The 14,827-nt window shown below is 40.8% G+C and overlaps 1 protein-coding gene across 1 annotated transcript in view; it reads right to left on the reverse strand.

Annotated features, from left to right (window-relative positions):
- Nucleotides 1–331: 331 nt before the first annotated feature.
- The window catches only part of nomo (nodal modulator), a 16,679-nt gene continuing 2,183 nt past the window's right edge, over nt 332–14,827 (reverse strand). The window contains exons 7-31 of the mRNA XM_035660066.1: nt 13,298–13,450; nt 12,932–13,069; nt 12,017–12,106; nt 11,775–11,880; nt 11,501–11,651; nt 11,200–11,377; nt 10,720–10,861; nt 10,466–10,597; nt 9,682–9,818; nt 9,484–9,571; nt 9,220–9,283; nt 9,028–9,123; nt 8,674–8,895; nt 7,731–7,813; nt 7,334–7,493; nt 6,075–6,201; nt 5,141–5,254; nt 4,829–4,956; nt 4,545–4,686; nt 4,232–4,315; nt 3,392–3,502; nt 3,175–3,276; nt 2,868–2,987; nt 2,561–2,653; nt 332–2,259 (exon numbers count right to left, since the gene is read on the reverse strand). Coding sequence (XP_035515959.1) covers nt 2,128–2,259; nt 2,561–2,653; nt 2,868–2,987; nt 3,175–3,276; nt 3,392–3,502; nt 4,232–4,315; nt 4,545–4,686; nt 4,829–4,956; nt 5,141–5,254; nt 6,075–6,201; nt 7,334–7,493; nt 7,731–7,813; nt 8,674–8,895; nt 9,028–9,123; nt 9,220–9,283; nt 9,484–9,571; nt 9,682–9,818; nt 10,466–10,597; nt 10,720–10,861; nt 11,200–11,377; nt 11,501–11,651; nt 11,775–11,880; nt 12,017–12,106; nt 12,932–13,069; nt 13,298–13,450 — 3,093 coding nt within the window. The 3' untranslated portion in view covers nt 332–2,127. The remainder of the gene's footprint in view (nt 2,260–2,560; nt 2,654–2,867; nt 2,988–3,174; nt 3,277–3,391; nt 3,503–4,231; nt 4,316–4,544; nt 4,687–4,828; nt 4,957–5,140; nt 5,255–6,074; nt 6,202–7,333; nt 7,494–7,730; nt 7,814–8,673; nt 8,896–9,027; nt 9,124–9,219; nt 9,284–9,483; nt 9,572–9,681; nt 9,819–10,465; nt 10,598–10,719; nt 10,862–11,199; nt 11,378–11,500; nt 11,652–11,774; nt 11,881–12,016; nt 12,107–12,931; nt 13,070–13,297; nt 13,451–14,827) is intronic.

Genomic DNA, 14,827 nt, shown 5'->3' on the forward strand with positions numbered 1-14,827 from the left:
GATAAAAATGTTTCATACCTATACTTGCTTTCCACATTAGAACAGTAACATTTAGGTTGAAACTCAGTAAAGCGTTTTATACCGTATGCTGCTGTTAGAAGAGAGGGGACAATAAGATAAGTCAACAACTAATCTAATTTACGGGATCTGTACTTTAGGAATGAGATTTTTTGCCATCTTTATGAAAGAATCCATGCCTAAAGTTACACTGCCCCCTAGAGGCAAAACAATATAACAGTCAAGTTCCTTTCCTTCCAGTCAAACTTTATTCATTATCTCAAAAAAAAATTAACAGATTCAGACCAAATGACAATTATACCCCACCTCCCTCATCCTCCCTCATCCTCCCTCTCCCACCCCAACCAAACTAATCAACGCCCCCTAAATGTTGACTAATTGGAATATATTTCAACTCAGTAAATAATCAGTGGCCTTCTCATCTTTCAGCTAAAGTCAGCCACAACTGAGAGCAGACAAATTAAATACAGAAAAATAATTGGGGTCCATAGTTTTCAGTGCATTACACAGCTCGGTGGTAAGACAATGAGCTTATGAAATTACAATTCTGCCTTAACTTTCAAGTTTAACTCAAGGTTGTGACAGACCCTTTGTAGATATTCCCATTCATTTTCACTTTTGTGGCTCTGAGTCTTCTTAAATTTAACGTTGTCTTTAAAATAGCTTGTCACACACTTCATCTGACAGAACATCATTCAAAAAACAAGCACACTTCTGAAAGACATTTACCAGAATACAAACTAGGTTATTATTCACATCTGATTAGAAATATGTTAATAAATTAATCAACTATCAGTTATCCCCCACAGAGCTCCCCACACACCCCAGAACACCTCCCCCAAAACCAAAAATTATTTTCACACAGAATTCAAACCCAAATTTGTATCATCCTATTGACCACCACTTTCCTGAGCTATTGGAGAAACTGACATAAAGTCAATCTTGCATCACACTTAACGGCTTATAAAATACCACCAGAAGTGGAGTGCATTACAGTAACTCATGGGTGTTTCGCATTTAAGTGATATGGCTGACAATGGTACATTTATTACGTTGTCAGCGTCTTTGGCAGTCCCTCAATCATAGTTAGCAGGTACATAATGGATCTGATGGTATTACAGGAGTCAGTTCAGTTTTGATCAAATCTATGGGGTCAAATAAGGGTTAAAAAAGATTTTGAGATTGTGAAATGAAGTTTTTTTTTAATTCAAAGCTTGTTGTATATCCTCATTTGCAGACCTGTTTTTGTGGTTATCAGGAATGGATTTGGAGTGCCAACAGTCTAAACAAACTAGGTTATTAATTTACTCTTCTTTTGTTTTACACAGTTTAATGCTTTGGATCTTTACTCAGATGTTTTCTCAGTCTTTGCCTCTACATATACACAAACTTTTTCACCACTAGTTTACAAGGGTGACATACAAGCACAAGCTCTGAAAACATTTCTGATGATCATTTAAAAATCTCAAAATCCAACTGACTTTTATTTGATCCATAAGAAACTATACATTTAATATCTTTAAGTTAAAACTGGAGGTTTGGATCTTATCAAATCCCAGCCATATTCTAAAGAAACCTCCCTTTTGTCTGAACTGACCCCAATGCTAATAGGTGAGAGACATGATTAATCCACAATGACTGATAGTCCTAAACAATGTTAGGACAGATATCAAAAGCATTCAGGTGCTTTCAAAACACACGCAATAGATTCGAGTTGACCTACATAAATTACAAAGGTATAAAAATGGCTCATATTCTATCACAAATATTGACAACGTTTTTAGACAATGAGTATTCTGGAAAAAAAAACAAACTGAAGAAAACAACCTGTAAAATGTCAGCTATCAGTCCAGTGAATCTGATTGGCTGATGAGGTGGTGGTAATGCGCGTTGAGTGGTTCATGTCGGGCTTCACTTGGGACCAAATCACATCTTAGTGAGCTAAACAGTTTACAGGCACCCACAGTTGACCACAGCCACTCCAAACGTTAAGAGCTTTATCTGGTGAACCAACATCTACCTGCAGTTTCCTCTAAGGCTGTAACCATGGCTACAAGTGTACTATTTAGTGCACAAAGATGTGGTGTGAGGTAAGCCGTAATTGTTTCCTCATGTACGTCTGGCCTTCTGTCTCTTGGCCTGACGTTTGGCTTCATCCAGAGCAGCGTTTTCCCCGCTGGTTTGGGCCATGCTCCTCACTCCCTGGATACGATTCACTACCTGTAACAGGAGGGGGATTACCTGCAAAACAGGTCCACAAAAGGCATTAAACAAACGCTTTTTGGATTAATAGTTTCTTACTTGAAATATTAAGAAAATCCCTGAGATTAACAGGAATTAATACATGGATAAATCCCGATTATAAAACATGAAAACTGCAGGAAGTAGGACATTCTTCTTGATGTCATTCCAAATTTCAGGCTTTGGCATGATAAGGCCAAATTCCAGTGAGGTTTATTCCAAACAGATTCAGAAATTCAATAGTCAAGCAAGAAAGGCTCTTTAACCATGCTGTCTGGAACAGGTGGAGGTGGTTACGTACCTTCTCGTGGTTGTAAGCTGCTAAGAGGAGCAGCAGAGTGAGGGGCAGAGCTATGTAGGAGCCCTGGGCAACATCCTGGTCAGGCACTTTACGCTGTGGGAAAGCACACACAAACACACACCCTGAGATGAGACAACTCTAGCCCAATCAATATGGCTTTGATACAAAACCTGCTACAATATGCCTCACTCGAAGTCAGGAATCTTGTAGTTCTTGGCAATAAAAAAGAAATGATATTCTCACACAGAAATCATTGAAATGTTCTGCAGGTTAAACCTTGGGTAAAAAACAACCATCTGTATCTTACAGTGGGGTTGAAGGTGAGAGTGACGTGCTTGTGGTAGCCGCTGGAGGTGAAGGTGACCTGAGGCAGAGTGAAGTCATACTGGGAGCGGGACAGGGTGGAGTACAGCATCAGCACATAGCTCTGGAGCAGAACGACAGAAGAAAGACAGGTGACTTTTGTTCCAACGGTGTGTCGACATTAAAAAGACTTATTGCCACTGTATAATGTGGACTAGAAAATTAAATTTTCAGACTGCGGGCAATATTTTTCAGTAGTTCGAGGTTTACTATGTGATTGTAGACCTAAGAGCAGAATTACAAGCAGATACCTCTCCATCTCTGTCCAGAGGAGGGAAGTGGAAGAAGAGGGACTGTCCCAGAGAGACACTGTTGATTGGGTTGTCCAGATTATCAATCTTGTAAAGCTTCACCTGGATAAAGAAAGGGGAGAACAGTAAAAAAAACTTTTAGTAAAACTGTATTAAAACTTCAGATGTGTATATAAGTTCAATATAAAAGACCACAATGCAGGCAAAAAAGTCCTACCGATAGTGTTGGGAGATGTTCAGGGGAAGTGTGGACGTTTCCACTGAGGTCAAACTGATTTATTTGCCTGAAGGCGATGATATTGACCCCGTCGATGTCATTGCTGCCCACCTGAAAGGGAACACAAAGCTTAATGTACAGGTACAACCTTGCACTCTTAAAGAAAATATGGATAAAGCTTTGTACAAGTCACACGGTGTGATAATAACAGAGAATTAAGTGGAATTAAGGAATTTCCTGCCTTGCCAGAGAGATTAAGGGGCCTGCACTTTCCAGACAAGCTAAAATTATGAACAGAGGTTTATACTTGCAATGGGATTATTGCTGCTTTTGTTCTGCGTATAGAAAGGACCCATGTGATAAGACTGCTGATAAGTCATAATCACAGGGTTCCCACAGTTATTTTAACAATTCAATTACAAAAGTTTTCCATACCCTCCTATCTAGTTCAGTACCAGGCATAAAGGAACTATTAAAAAACACTATGACATTGAAAATGTGTTATTGTTGGACTGACTGGTGGAACATCAATGGCATTTTAGTAGAGGTTAATTCTTGACCTAAGTATTACAATCTGTTACACTGTGTTTTGGCGACTTTAGACTTTAGTTAGCTCTAAATTCTAATGTTATATCTGCATGCTGAAATAATGAGGTTAGAATAGAGTAAAACTGACTCTGACTGTATTTTTGTGACACTTAAATAATTCCTCTAACATTTAAATTCTTAGAAAACTTAATTAAATTCATGTATAATTTCTGAACATTTCCAAAAACCTGAATGATTGTTTACTGTACACATCATTCCGCCACGTGAACCTTAAATAAGTTTGCTTCTTACCTCTATAGCTCTGTGTTGTGGTAAGGCCCTCTCTATGTGGTCATTGCCTTCCGCTCGCAGCTGAATTAGATATTTGCAACCCGGCTGCAAGGAAACATTACATTCATTAAGTCGTACAAGGTGTACAATTAAAAGGCTTAGAAAATACAGTACGAGTATAGCATTTGAGTGATCCAATATGTGTGTGTACAACAGACAGTCTGTTAGTTTCAATGCTGCTTACACAGTGTTTTATAAGGTCACTACTTCTTCTAGTGGTCTAAGATAGGACAGTGACCCCTGTCAGATTTTAACACGTTCTTAGCGTACTCACCAGCAGACCCCTGAGTCTGAAGCGACCCTCCTCATCAGTGACGGTGTCCTCGCTGTAGAGACTACACTCTCCCTGTCCCACTGCCTCCACAGCCACATCCCTCTCTGCATCCCCGCTCAAAGACTGCACCGCCCCGTAACAGCTGAGGACGACAGTAACAAGACCATGACACGGCTCACACTCACGTTATGTTCATTTTTAGACCACCAACATTACAATTTGAGCGCTATGTTCAAGGAATTTGTATTCTTGTACGCTAAGCTGTAGGAGGTACATTTTTATACCTGTAAGCAGTCTTAATGCCAGTTATATCGATGCTGAGGTTTTGACCCTCCTCCACTGTGATCATCTGAGACGCCGGCTCAAAGCGGAACTCCTTCATCATGGGCTTGAAGTAGTACTGACCAGGACTCTGAGGGGAGAAAAAAGCAGTTATCATATCAAATGAAAAGCAGAAACATATACAGTATCAGCAGTATCAGCAAGAGCATAACACAAGTCACTATAGCATACCTACAATTAGATTTACAGCAGACTGATACCTTACAACACAGGAAGAACATTACAACGGTGAAAGCTAGTTTCTGAATTCCTACCAGGTTATTAAAGGTGAGCAGGCCAGTGTCCTGGGTCAGCAGGTTAGAGCGAAACTGTCCTCCACTCAGAGACAGGAGGACACCTGACAGGGGGTGACCCTCCTCTGATTTGATCTACAGCACACAGGGAAAGAGAGGGAGTACAGGTTATAAAATATCAGTAATTCATAGATTAATTGATCATTTCAGCACTTTATATTATACTACATGAGTGTGTCCAAATTTGAATAATAGAAATTTGACTCATTTCAAATACTCTAAGTGTCACAGCTGTGGAAAACATGGGAGGTCAAAGATTAAACTGCTTTAGTCTTCTCAAAAGAAATGATGAGGACTTAATATCCATTGCAATGAGGGCAAACTAGCAGAGAAAGCTTGAAATCCCTGAGTCATGTATCAAATTATGAAACTGTGGGTATAATCAGGCTGACAGGTGAGTTTAGTGTCTCTAATGTTCTATTTCAGAGAGGATTTATAAAAGGATGATAAAAAAAGGACATACAACTCCGTATTGATGCTGTACAAAAGATTTTAAAAGCAATTAATCACGGAGTCTGAAAGGGAAACTAACACTGATCATTTGTGCCAGGATCTCGTAGTTGCTGTGGATAATTGCAGACCTTTTTAACAAAGGCAGAACAAAGGCAACGCACACAGCAAAGCAGAAAACTGATATCATCAGCTATCATCGGTGATCGCTTCTTTTAATGATATTTTCTGAAAACATACAGTACAACTAACAACATTTCATCATGTCATTTCATATTCCCTTTAAACCACATAATCAGTGAAAGTAGTCAATGTGAACAAAGAATGAAAGTGGATGAAAGTGTCGGCTAAATAGCACCACACAATAATACTTGCAGAGGTAAAAGTGGCTGGTGATTACTGGGATCTAACCGTGATGTATGCAAATGAGTCTGGTCACATGTACCTTGAAGGTGACACCAGCCAGAGCGAACGCCTTGAAGTCTCCCTGGGTTCCCTCCACAGGGCTCAGGACGAAACCTTCTTTACTGGCGCTGATGTTGTACTGCCGGTCGCTGTGGAGTGGACCCACACTGATGGAAAGACAGCAGCAAAAAGGGGGTTAAGACTGCCAGGATGTCTCCAGGATGCATATTTTATACTATGTGATTACAATAGCAGCCCATACACAGAACAAAATGCACACATACGATAATATCTGATGATGAAAACATAGATAATAGTACAGAGTTCCATCCAGCTGAAATCAAAAACGTTTAAATAACTAAACCTAACTAAACCACTAAAGTGATACAAAAGAAAATACTACCCAGAAAGCACAATGCTATACATTAGTCTGATAATGTTACCATGAACAATTTTTGTTCAGGGCTAAAGGCAACTGCTGAGGATCTTCCAGAAGACAGTAATGGCAGAACAATATTTATAGTGCAACATAAAACAATGTGTGCACTTCTATTATGATTCTTTTTTATTACTTAATTACTTTTATTTATTACTTTTAATATCAAGTTTCCATAATGCTTTGGGATGTAAACAGGAAGGATGGATTAAGTTAGCTGTGCTGTGGGCTACAACTTTAGCCTATATTTCTTACATTTTGGCACCCTTAAAAGTATACCAAATTAGCGGTTCCTGTTTGCAATGTGCTCATGTCTGTACAGACAATAATCACTGGATTGGTCTGATAACGAATAAGTAGCTTCTTCTTTTCCTATGACTTCTAAGTGGTTATATAGATGTTTATTTGTGGTGGACATCGATAGCCCTATCCTTGGGCAGTGGAAGTCATGCTGAATCTAAAAATGTACACACATCTGTGGGTTCATGTTTGAGTTATAACCGCTCGTGTGGCTAAAAACTACTACAAGCTCATCTGCATGTAAAACAACATCTGTACGGCCACGGGAAAAGAACAGCCGAGCAGGCTTGAACAAACAGGGCAAGTCAAACATTTCAATATGGTTTTTCTGCCACTGACGGCACAGATGTGGCGTTTCATGAGCCTGAAGTCCTTTTAAACACTGCTAGTGGGTCTCTCAGGCACAGATTATGATTTAATTGTCCGTTTGGCTGACCAGCACCGAGGGATTTTTAAAACTCTTTTTTAACTAGGACCCATACATGGCAACCACTTTTTCCACTTTTTTTTGTTTTTAAGTGCTTTATTCCCCTCTCCATTGAATGAATGCTGGGCTCTCATACCTGTATGCTCCCATCTCATTAGTGGCCACAGTAATGAGCGGTGTTGCAGCTCCTCTTTCAGTGATGGAGATCTCCACACCCTGTAGCTCTGGTGATACCTTGCCCTCCAGGAAGAGACCTGCACGTCCCGCAATGTCCACCAGCCGACCTGGACACGACTCTGTCGAAAAAGTGTAATTACTTCAGCTTGTTAATGCTGCATGTTACAGAATGTAGAGGATGTGAATTTTCTCCTCTTTCTCCTAGCAACCAATAAGTTACTGTTGGAAGTTGGGGCTATAACTTTATAAATATTGACCATTTACATATAAAGAATGAAAGAGTTCAGAAGCAGCTATAATAAGGACACAAACATACACAGTGGGATTGTTAGGTAAAAGTTTCTAAAGGAACTTACCTCCGGTGATAGTGGCCTCGACCTCTGGAGGGTAGAACAGCAGTTCCTTGGAGGAAGGTGTCACAGTGATCTTCTCTCCAGCCCTGTACAGTCATACAGTGTACATTAACTCACTGCAGCAACACATGTGCAAGATTAAGCAAGACTCCTAGACTGTGTGGTTATTATTAGTGGATGTCAACCAGACACTAAAAATAAAGTTGTTCTAGAGGTAAAAGTCCTGTTTATTTTCTCTATAGACAATTCTGGTGACTCACAGTTGGAGACTCTCCTGGTTAAATCCATCAGTACAAAAGAAAATAATATAGTTTTTCAATAAAAAGTCAAGAGCTACAAGCCTGTAGACAGAACATTTTAACATATGTTTACCACAACTGTCCAAGGTGGATTTACTAATTAAGAAAACATCCACTTAAAAAGTATATATACAAAGTAAATATTCTGTTACATGTGCAGCTAAAGACAAGTTGAAGAAGTTGAAGATTGTGTTTTTAGAAAACTGATAAATCCAACTACTGACTACACCTGCAGTGTTCTGTTCCCAACGGCAAGGACAAACTATTTTGAATTTGCCACAGATTCGCCCCTAAAGGGCACTGTTGTATTTAGAGCCATTCACTGCGTCAAACTGATGGAACCCAGAAACAAAGTTAAAACAATGGCCATAACATAAACCTACTACATTGTCTGGGAGGTTCCTGTGCTTCAAAGCATTGTGGATATTATTAAAAGAAACCTTTCTTCAAATTGAAACAGGAATTTAGTGGGGAAAACTGCTTCCAAAACCAACAGCTCATCTGACTTTGCAACACTGCCAGACACTGAGCACGAGTATGTGCAAGAAGGACATTGTCTTCACAAGATTGCAATCCTTAATTTCTTATACTGTAAAGAGCAAAGAGTGATGAATTAACAAATGCAGTGCCTTTGCAGTGAAACTGACCTGGCCCAGTAGGAGAACTCATAGTGGAAGGGGCCTGTCAGTTCATCAGCCTTCTCTTGGATAGGAGGGCTATCATCTCGGGCACCTCCGTCCTCTTCTGCAGCACGCCGCTCTCGTTCCTGACGGCGCAGTTGAATCTCTTGCAGCTGCTGCTCCTGCCTCTGCTCCTCCAGGCTCCGCAGGGGACCTAGAACCAGCGCCGGCTCGCTCTCAATAGATGATCTGACCGAGGAAAAATAAAATAAAATAAAAATACCCCAAAAACAAAGAATGTAATTAAGCTAGACATTTGCAGAAAGCTGCCCTGCAGCTAATATTAGCAAAGAGAATGAGCATAGCCACGCTGAGTCTTACTTAATAGTAACTGTGACGTCTAGGATCTTGTCGGTGGTGATGAGCCCGGTCATGTGATGCCGGACTGCTGTGAGGGTCAGGATACTGGGGGCTGAGCTGTTTGACACAGGTTAACAACAGTCACTCTGTTGAACTAGAGGAAGAACACTCTTATAACGCAGAAATGAATGGACACAGCACCTCATTACTTACGTGTCGTAGGTGTAGAAGTCCTGTTCAAACTGGTGGCAGGAGCGAGGGGTGACTTTGTAAACACCTGAGCAAAAGCCATTGTAAGTTGATTAATTACTTTGCTCCAGTTTTATATTTAGGCAAGTCTGACACAGACCTTTTGGCTCAAAATACTGCACTATAACTATGCACAAGGGAACAGTTGGTACACTGATATTTTTCTTTTCTAGTTATGCTAATTCATACTATGTTTAGCTAATGAGAGGTCAGGAGAATGAACTTCACCAGGCTTGGAGAGGCAGAAGCGGTTAACTCCCTTGGAGAGGTTGTACACGCCGACGTTCTCAGGTTTGCTGCCATCTTGGAAGAACTCCTGCACAGAAAAACGTGTTAGTTGGAATTAGAATAATAATTGTGGACGTGCCACCATCTGTTACAACATACACCAGACGCAGCTGCTGTAGACAGTTACTGAATACTCACCAAAGTAATGGCATGCGAGAGGGAGCAGCGCAGGATGTAGCCAATCTGTCTGAACTCCACCCCCGAAACATCAGAGTCCAGAACCTCCACTTCCACGGACTTATGTTTCCAGCACCACTCCTCGTGAGAAATACTCACTGGCATGTGTAAAAATGGGAAAGAACTAATGAACACATAGACTAAAAGTAACAGAAAAACAGATGTAAATATTCATTTAAAAAGGATTAAATCTGTCACACCAGCCAAGGAGGAAAGTCAGGACTTTCCCACAAAAAAATCTTATAATCATCTCATCTCTAAACAAACGATTCAGAAAGTAAACTTCTCCCACCGCTCAGGCCTGGCACCACTATAAGCTGAGTAAACATGCCTCAAAAGATGCTGTGTGTGCAGATAGCTTGCAGGCGCACAAAACAGATGTGTGTGCATTGAACAGTGAGTGAGATAGATGCAGCACCAGAAGGTACAGAAACACAGGCTGAATAATGTGTGCTTCCTGAAATCTGCTACTGAACACCAATTATGATCGAAAGCTGGTAATTACTAATTGATTTCCCCACAATCGTTAAGAGAAGAATTAGTGTGATTTCTAAATGGAAATGCACATAAGATGGAGGGAATCAATTTATATACGATGGTTGAGGTCTTCCAGTCAAAACTTGCATGCTGACTTTGCTTTTGTGCGGAATTTGCTAATCAATCATCATGAATGAAAGATGAATATCACAATCATTATTTCTACTATTATTAAGAATGTAAAGTGCTGCTGGTGGTGAGTCCTGACCTTTGTATTTCCCAGGTAAAACATTGTCAAAGGAGAAGCTGAGGATGTCACTGCTGCCAGACAGAGCCACCGCCCTCCTCTCTCCCTGCCGACTCACTGGTTGCAGGGTTACTGAGAGGTCATCGCAGGACGCTAGAGGTCAACCAGAGGACACAAAGTGAAAATATGAACAAAGATGTAATGTTTTTATGGGGTTTTAGCCGCATTTCAGACAAACACACTCTGCATCGGTAACAAAATTAAGTGAAAATTACCTAAACAGTAGACTTTTCCAGAGACAGAAGCCATGAATTGGGTGAAAAGTAGGTCTGTGAGGGGCCGGTCTACAAGGGAGACCTCCAGGGCCTGAGGCTGCAGAGCCAGGCCTGCTTTCACCTCCGCCTCAGGGAGCGACACCTGGACACGTGGAAATACAACCAAAGTCATCTTTTAGAAAACCACGTTTTTAAATCATACTACTATATAAGCAGTAAAATAATTTAAGTCTTTGGCAATTCATCTCACTAGTATAATAGTATTGACTTATTCTAGACTGTTTCTGAATTCTCATGAAGGTAAGATTTGATTTTTGCCTCAGTATCATCTTATACAATATGGTTTAAATAGACAAATATTTGAAATCTGAAAATAAGTTCAAGGTAAGCTTCTTTTCCATTTAATTAATGACTGAGGCTAATAATCTTCTGGTTCTGAGACATTCCAGTCAAATGGGTGAATCTGAATGTTAGACTTACATGGACACTGTAATCTCCAGGTTTGGTCTGAAAGCAGAAGGCTCCCTGAGGATCAGAGTCTATGGTCTTGCTGGGGGTCTTTTCTTGGTCCTGGTGTGTCAGAGTGACCTTGTAGCGGCCCTGCTGCTTCATGCCCTCAGGCAGGCGGCTGATGGAGATCTGGCCACACACACTGAACCTGTGCGGGATAGACATCAGAATTTAGATCACACTAGTTAGCAATGTGGGAAAATGATGTGTGAAATTGATATCTTCATGAACGGTATGCAGCTCCAGCACTATGTGGACAGGCCAGACGCACCCTGCTGTGATGATGTCAGGGAGTTGGGGGGTGTTGGGGGCGATCTTCACTGTGATTGGCTCAAAGAACATGAGCTCCTTGTTGACACGGATGGTGTAGGTACCAGCCGTCATGTTCTCCAGTCGGAAAGAACCATCCTCCTTGCTGACGACTGTGAGGACAGAACAGCAAAGTAAGCTACAGTGTGCCAATCTGTAGACAGTGAGAACCACTGATCACAGAAAAATCCACAGTTATTTGGATGTTTGTTTGAAAGGTCTTCTAGTATGGTTACCTCTGATCTGGTTGTTGAGGGACACTGTGGCATCAGGGACGCCCTCCCCAACAGCACTGTTGAGAACTCGGCCCGTCACAGAGAAGCCCATGACACGGAAGATGGGCTACAGGCAAACAACAGAAACAGCATCGCATGTCAAAATGTGCTACTATGCATAACATGTATTCTGTTTGCAAGATAATGACACATATTACTATAGCAATTATACTGAAAATGTGAGATCTAATTTGAATCTTTACCTGTAGCTTCAAACTGTTGTGTTCCACCTTGAAATTCATCCTGGAGGGAGCGACGTCAAACGTGATCCGTTCTCCCCTGTAGAAAGGCACCTGAAGTGAAGGATTTCACAAACGCAGATTTAGAAACAGAAATAACAATATTTACATGTGAGAGTGACAGAGTTTAGAGATTTTAAAATCACTACCGAGTCAAACCCCAATATTGGTACCATTTAAGTCTACTTTAGTAATACAATAAGAAACATTCTGTGGTTACAGCGTTATGTACAGTCGTTATTTACAGTCCTTCAGCACGCTTATGTGGTTGCTTATCTGTCCACAGATTATAGATTGAGAAACAGCCTCTGAACTAACTGCCGCATTTATAGCAATGTTCATTGATGTGCACTGTCCCTGTTAAATATACCAGTAATTAAATAAATATTCAAGTGAACTGTTATACATGAATCTGTGGATGTACTTAAACAAACAAACAAACAAACAAACTGCTTACTGCAAATGGGATTCACAGGAAACGAGGCTCGCATGTAATCCAGCCTAATCTTATCTCACTGATATCAGACTCACAGTTTACTGTTCTGTCTTTTTAAACCGTATAAGAGCTGTATTAAGTTAACGCTGCTACTTCACAATAAAAGCGTTCAACTGAAAAACGTCTGTGTGGCTTTTATTGTGAAGAAGTCACAGAAAAAGCACTGTACTTGACTGCAAACAGATACACAAGTTACTCTTCTGTTGCTATTCTGACAAAGCAGCTGCTCAAGGAGTTTTTGCTGTAGTGCTACACAGTACTTGCGTTCACCATGGTAACCACAAGTGTCACCAAATCAACCCGGACTGAAGTCTTAAGGACTACAACTTTAAGTGAGATTCGAAATGGAGACAGCCTTCTTTTGGTTTTCACAGGAAGCTTACCACAGTGTACTCGCCGCTGGCCAGTGCGGGGAAGACGAAGGTCCCATCTTCCCTGGATAGAGCGCTGCACAAGTAGACCAGGGAGCTGTCCCCAGAATCAGCCCCCTCCACTGGGGACGTGTTACAGCCACCAACGTCCTAAAAAACACAAAAATGAATATGGAGTGATGTAATGGTTGTGGTTAAAATCTATACAGAATCCCATGATATTCCAGAAATACTGCAGGAATGCCGCAAGAATTAAAGCTACAGAATAATATACTGACTTTTATCAAATAATGCAGGATAGATCTGACAAGCCCTATAAAATCATGATCTAGTTTGACTGCTCACTGTTTCTAAAAACCTAAAATAATCTTGGTTTACCTCTGTCTTGACTGTGGCTGAGTACAGTAGGAAGGTGACCTCTTTCATGGGCTCTCCATCACTTCGGACCTCCCCCGAGACATCGTAGCCTCCAACTACCAGATGGTCGGCGGCTGGGGCATTGGCATTGGAGACGTGTACTGAGGTGGTACTCTACAGGAAAACGGCAAAGGTCACCACGTAAGTTACAGTGAGGGTGGGAATAATGGCCCTGTCAGGAGCTGTGATTACTGCTCGAGATCGTTAGTTATAAACCTGCTAACCTTACAGGAGACCTTATCAAGCTAAGCAAGTAGGTGACACAGAATTAAAGACCTCTGAGATAATGCATTCTTCTTAATGACACTACTCGAATGGAGAGCTGCCATACTGTGGTACCCGGCAGTGTGTTAATAGAAAAATAAAATGATGTCAAACACAGGTCTAATCTGTCTGCTGTTTGAAATCATTAGTTACAAACCTGCTGATCTGTCCCAACTCTGCTCCAAAAGCCTTAATCCATCTTTTTAAATAATCATTATGAGGTGCTCTATTTATATTCTGAGCTAAATGGGTTTCTGCTAATGTACGTTTTTCATTTTTTAACAGTGTGTGTGTAAACGTATGGTTTGTCTCTCTTGCAAATGAAACTGTGTTCTAAATGAGATTTTATGAACAAATAACTAACCTAACTATCTGTTAGAGAATGTAAGTAGAGTAAGAGAATCACAGATGGTAAAGAAAGATCTGACCATGACAAAGACTTACACAGTCATTTGTTATTGATCAAGGAGCAGTCAGCAGAGTATAAATGTTGCCACCAGAGGAAAAAGGGTCTTAGGATGCAGTTCTCATAAATACTACAGAAATCTGTCATTGCAGTGAGGCCAATGGAGAAAAATCTTAATGATCTTAAAAACAGACAATTGTGTAGGATTTAGTGGCATCTAACAGTGTAGCTGCAGATTGCAACTCCCTCGCTTCACTCTCCCCTTGTGCATGAATGAGTAACCATAGTGGTCGTGAAACGCAAGAACAACGCCAACGGCCCTATCTGCTGCCAGTGTTTGGTTTGTCCAGTCTGGGCTACAGTACAAACGTGACAGCTCAACATGGCGGACTCCATGGAAGGCGACCCGCAGCGTGTGTAGATATAAAAGGCTAATTTTAAGGTAACAAAAACACAACGATTCTTATTTTCTGGTGATTATACACTAATGAAAACATACCTATGAATATTATATTCCATTTATAACCAACAGATCCTCCTAAATGTTACCACACTGGATCCTTTTAAAAGCGCATAAAAAAGGCAATGGGGAGGTCACAGCACGCTACATTCATAGTTTCTACTTAGTCTGTGGCTGGTGATGAAGCTTCATGAAGACTAGGTGAAGGGTACAACCGCTCCAGAGCTCGCAGGAGGGATGGAAAGCTGTGATGTCATAATCTTCCAGGGAGTACTTTTAAGAAGGTATACCTGTGCTAGGAATGATCAAAAAAAGGAAAAACAATTCTACGAACATGTGTTTACGTGGCCAGAAAGCCACT

Source organism: Morone saxatilis, unplaced genomic scaffold, assembly GCF_004916995.1.
Source record: "Morone saxatilis isolate NCDOM2014 unplaced genomic scaffold, NCSU_SB_2.0 Contig17, whole genome shotgun sequence".
Lineage (NCBI taxonomy): Eukaryota > Metazoa > Chordata > Actinopteri > Moronidae > Morone > Morone saxatilis.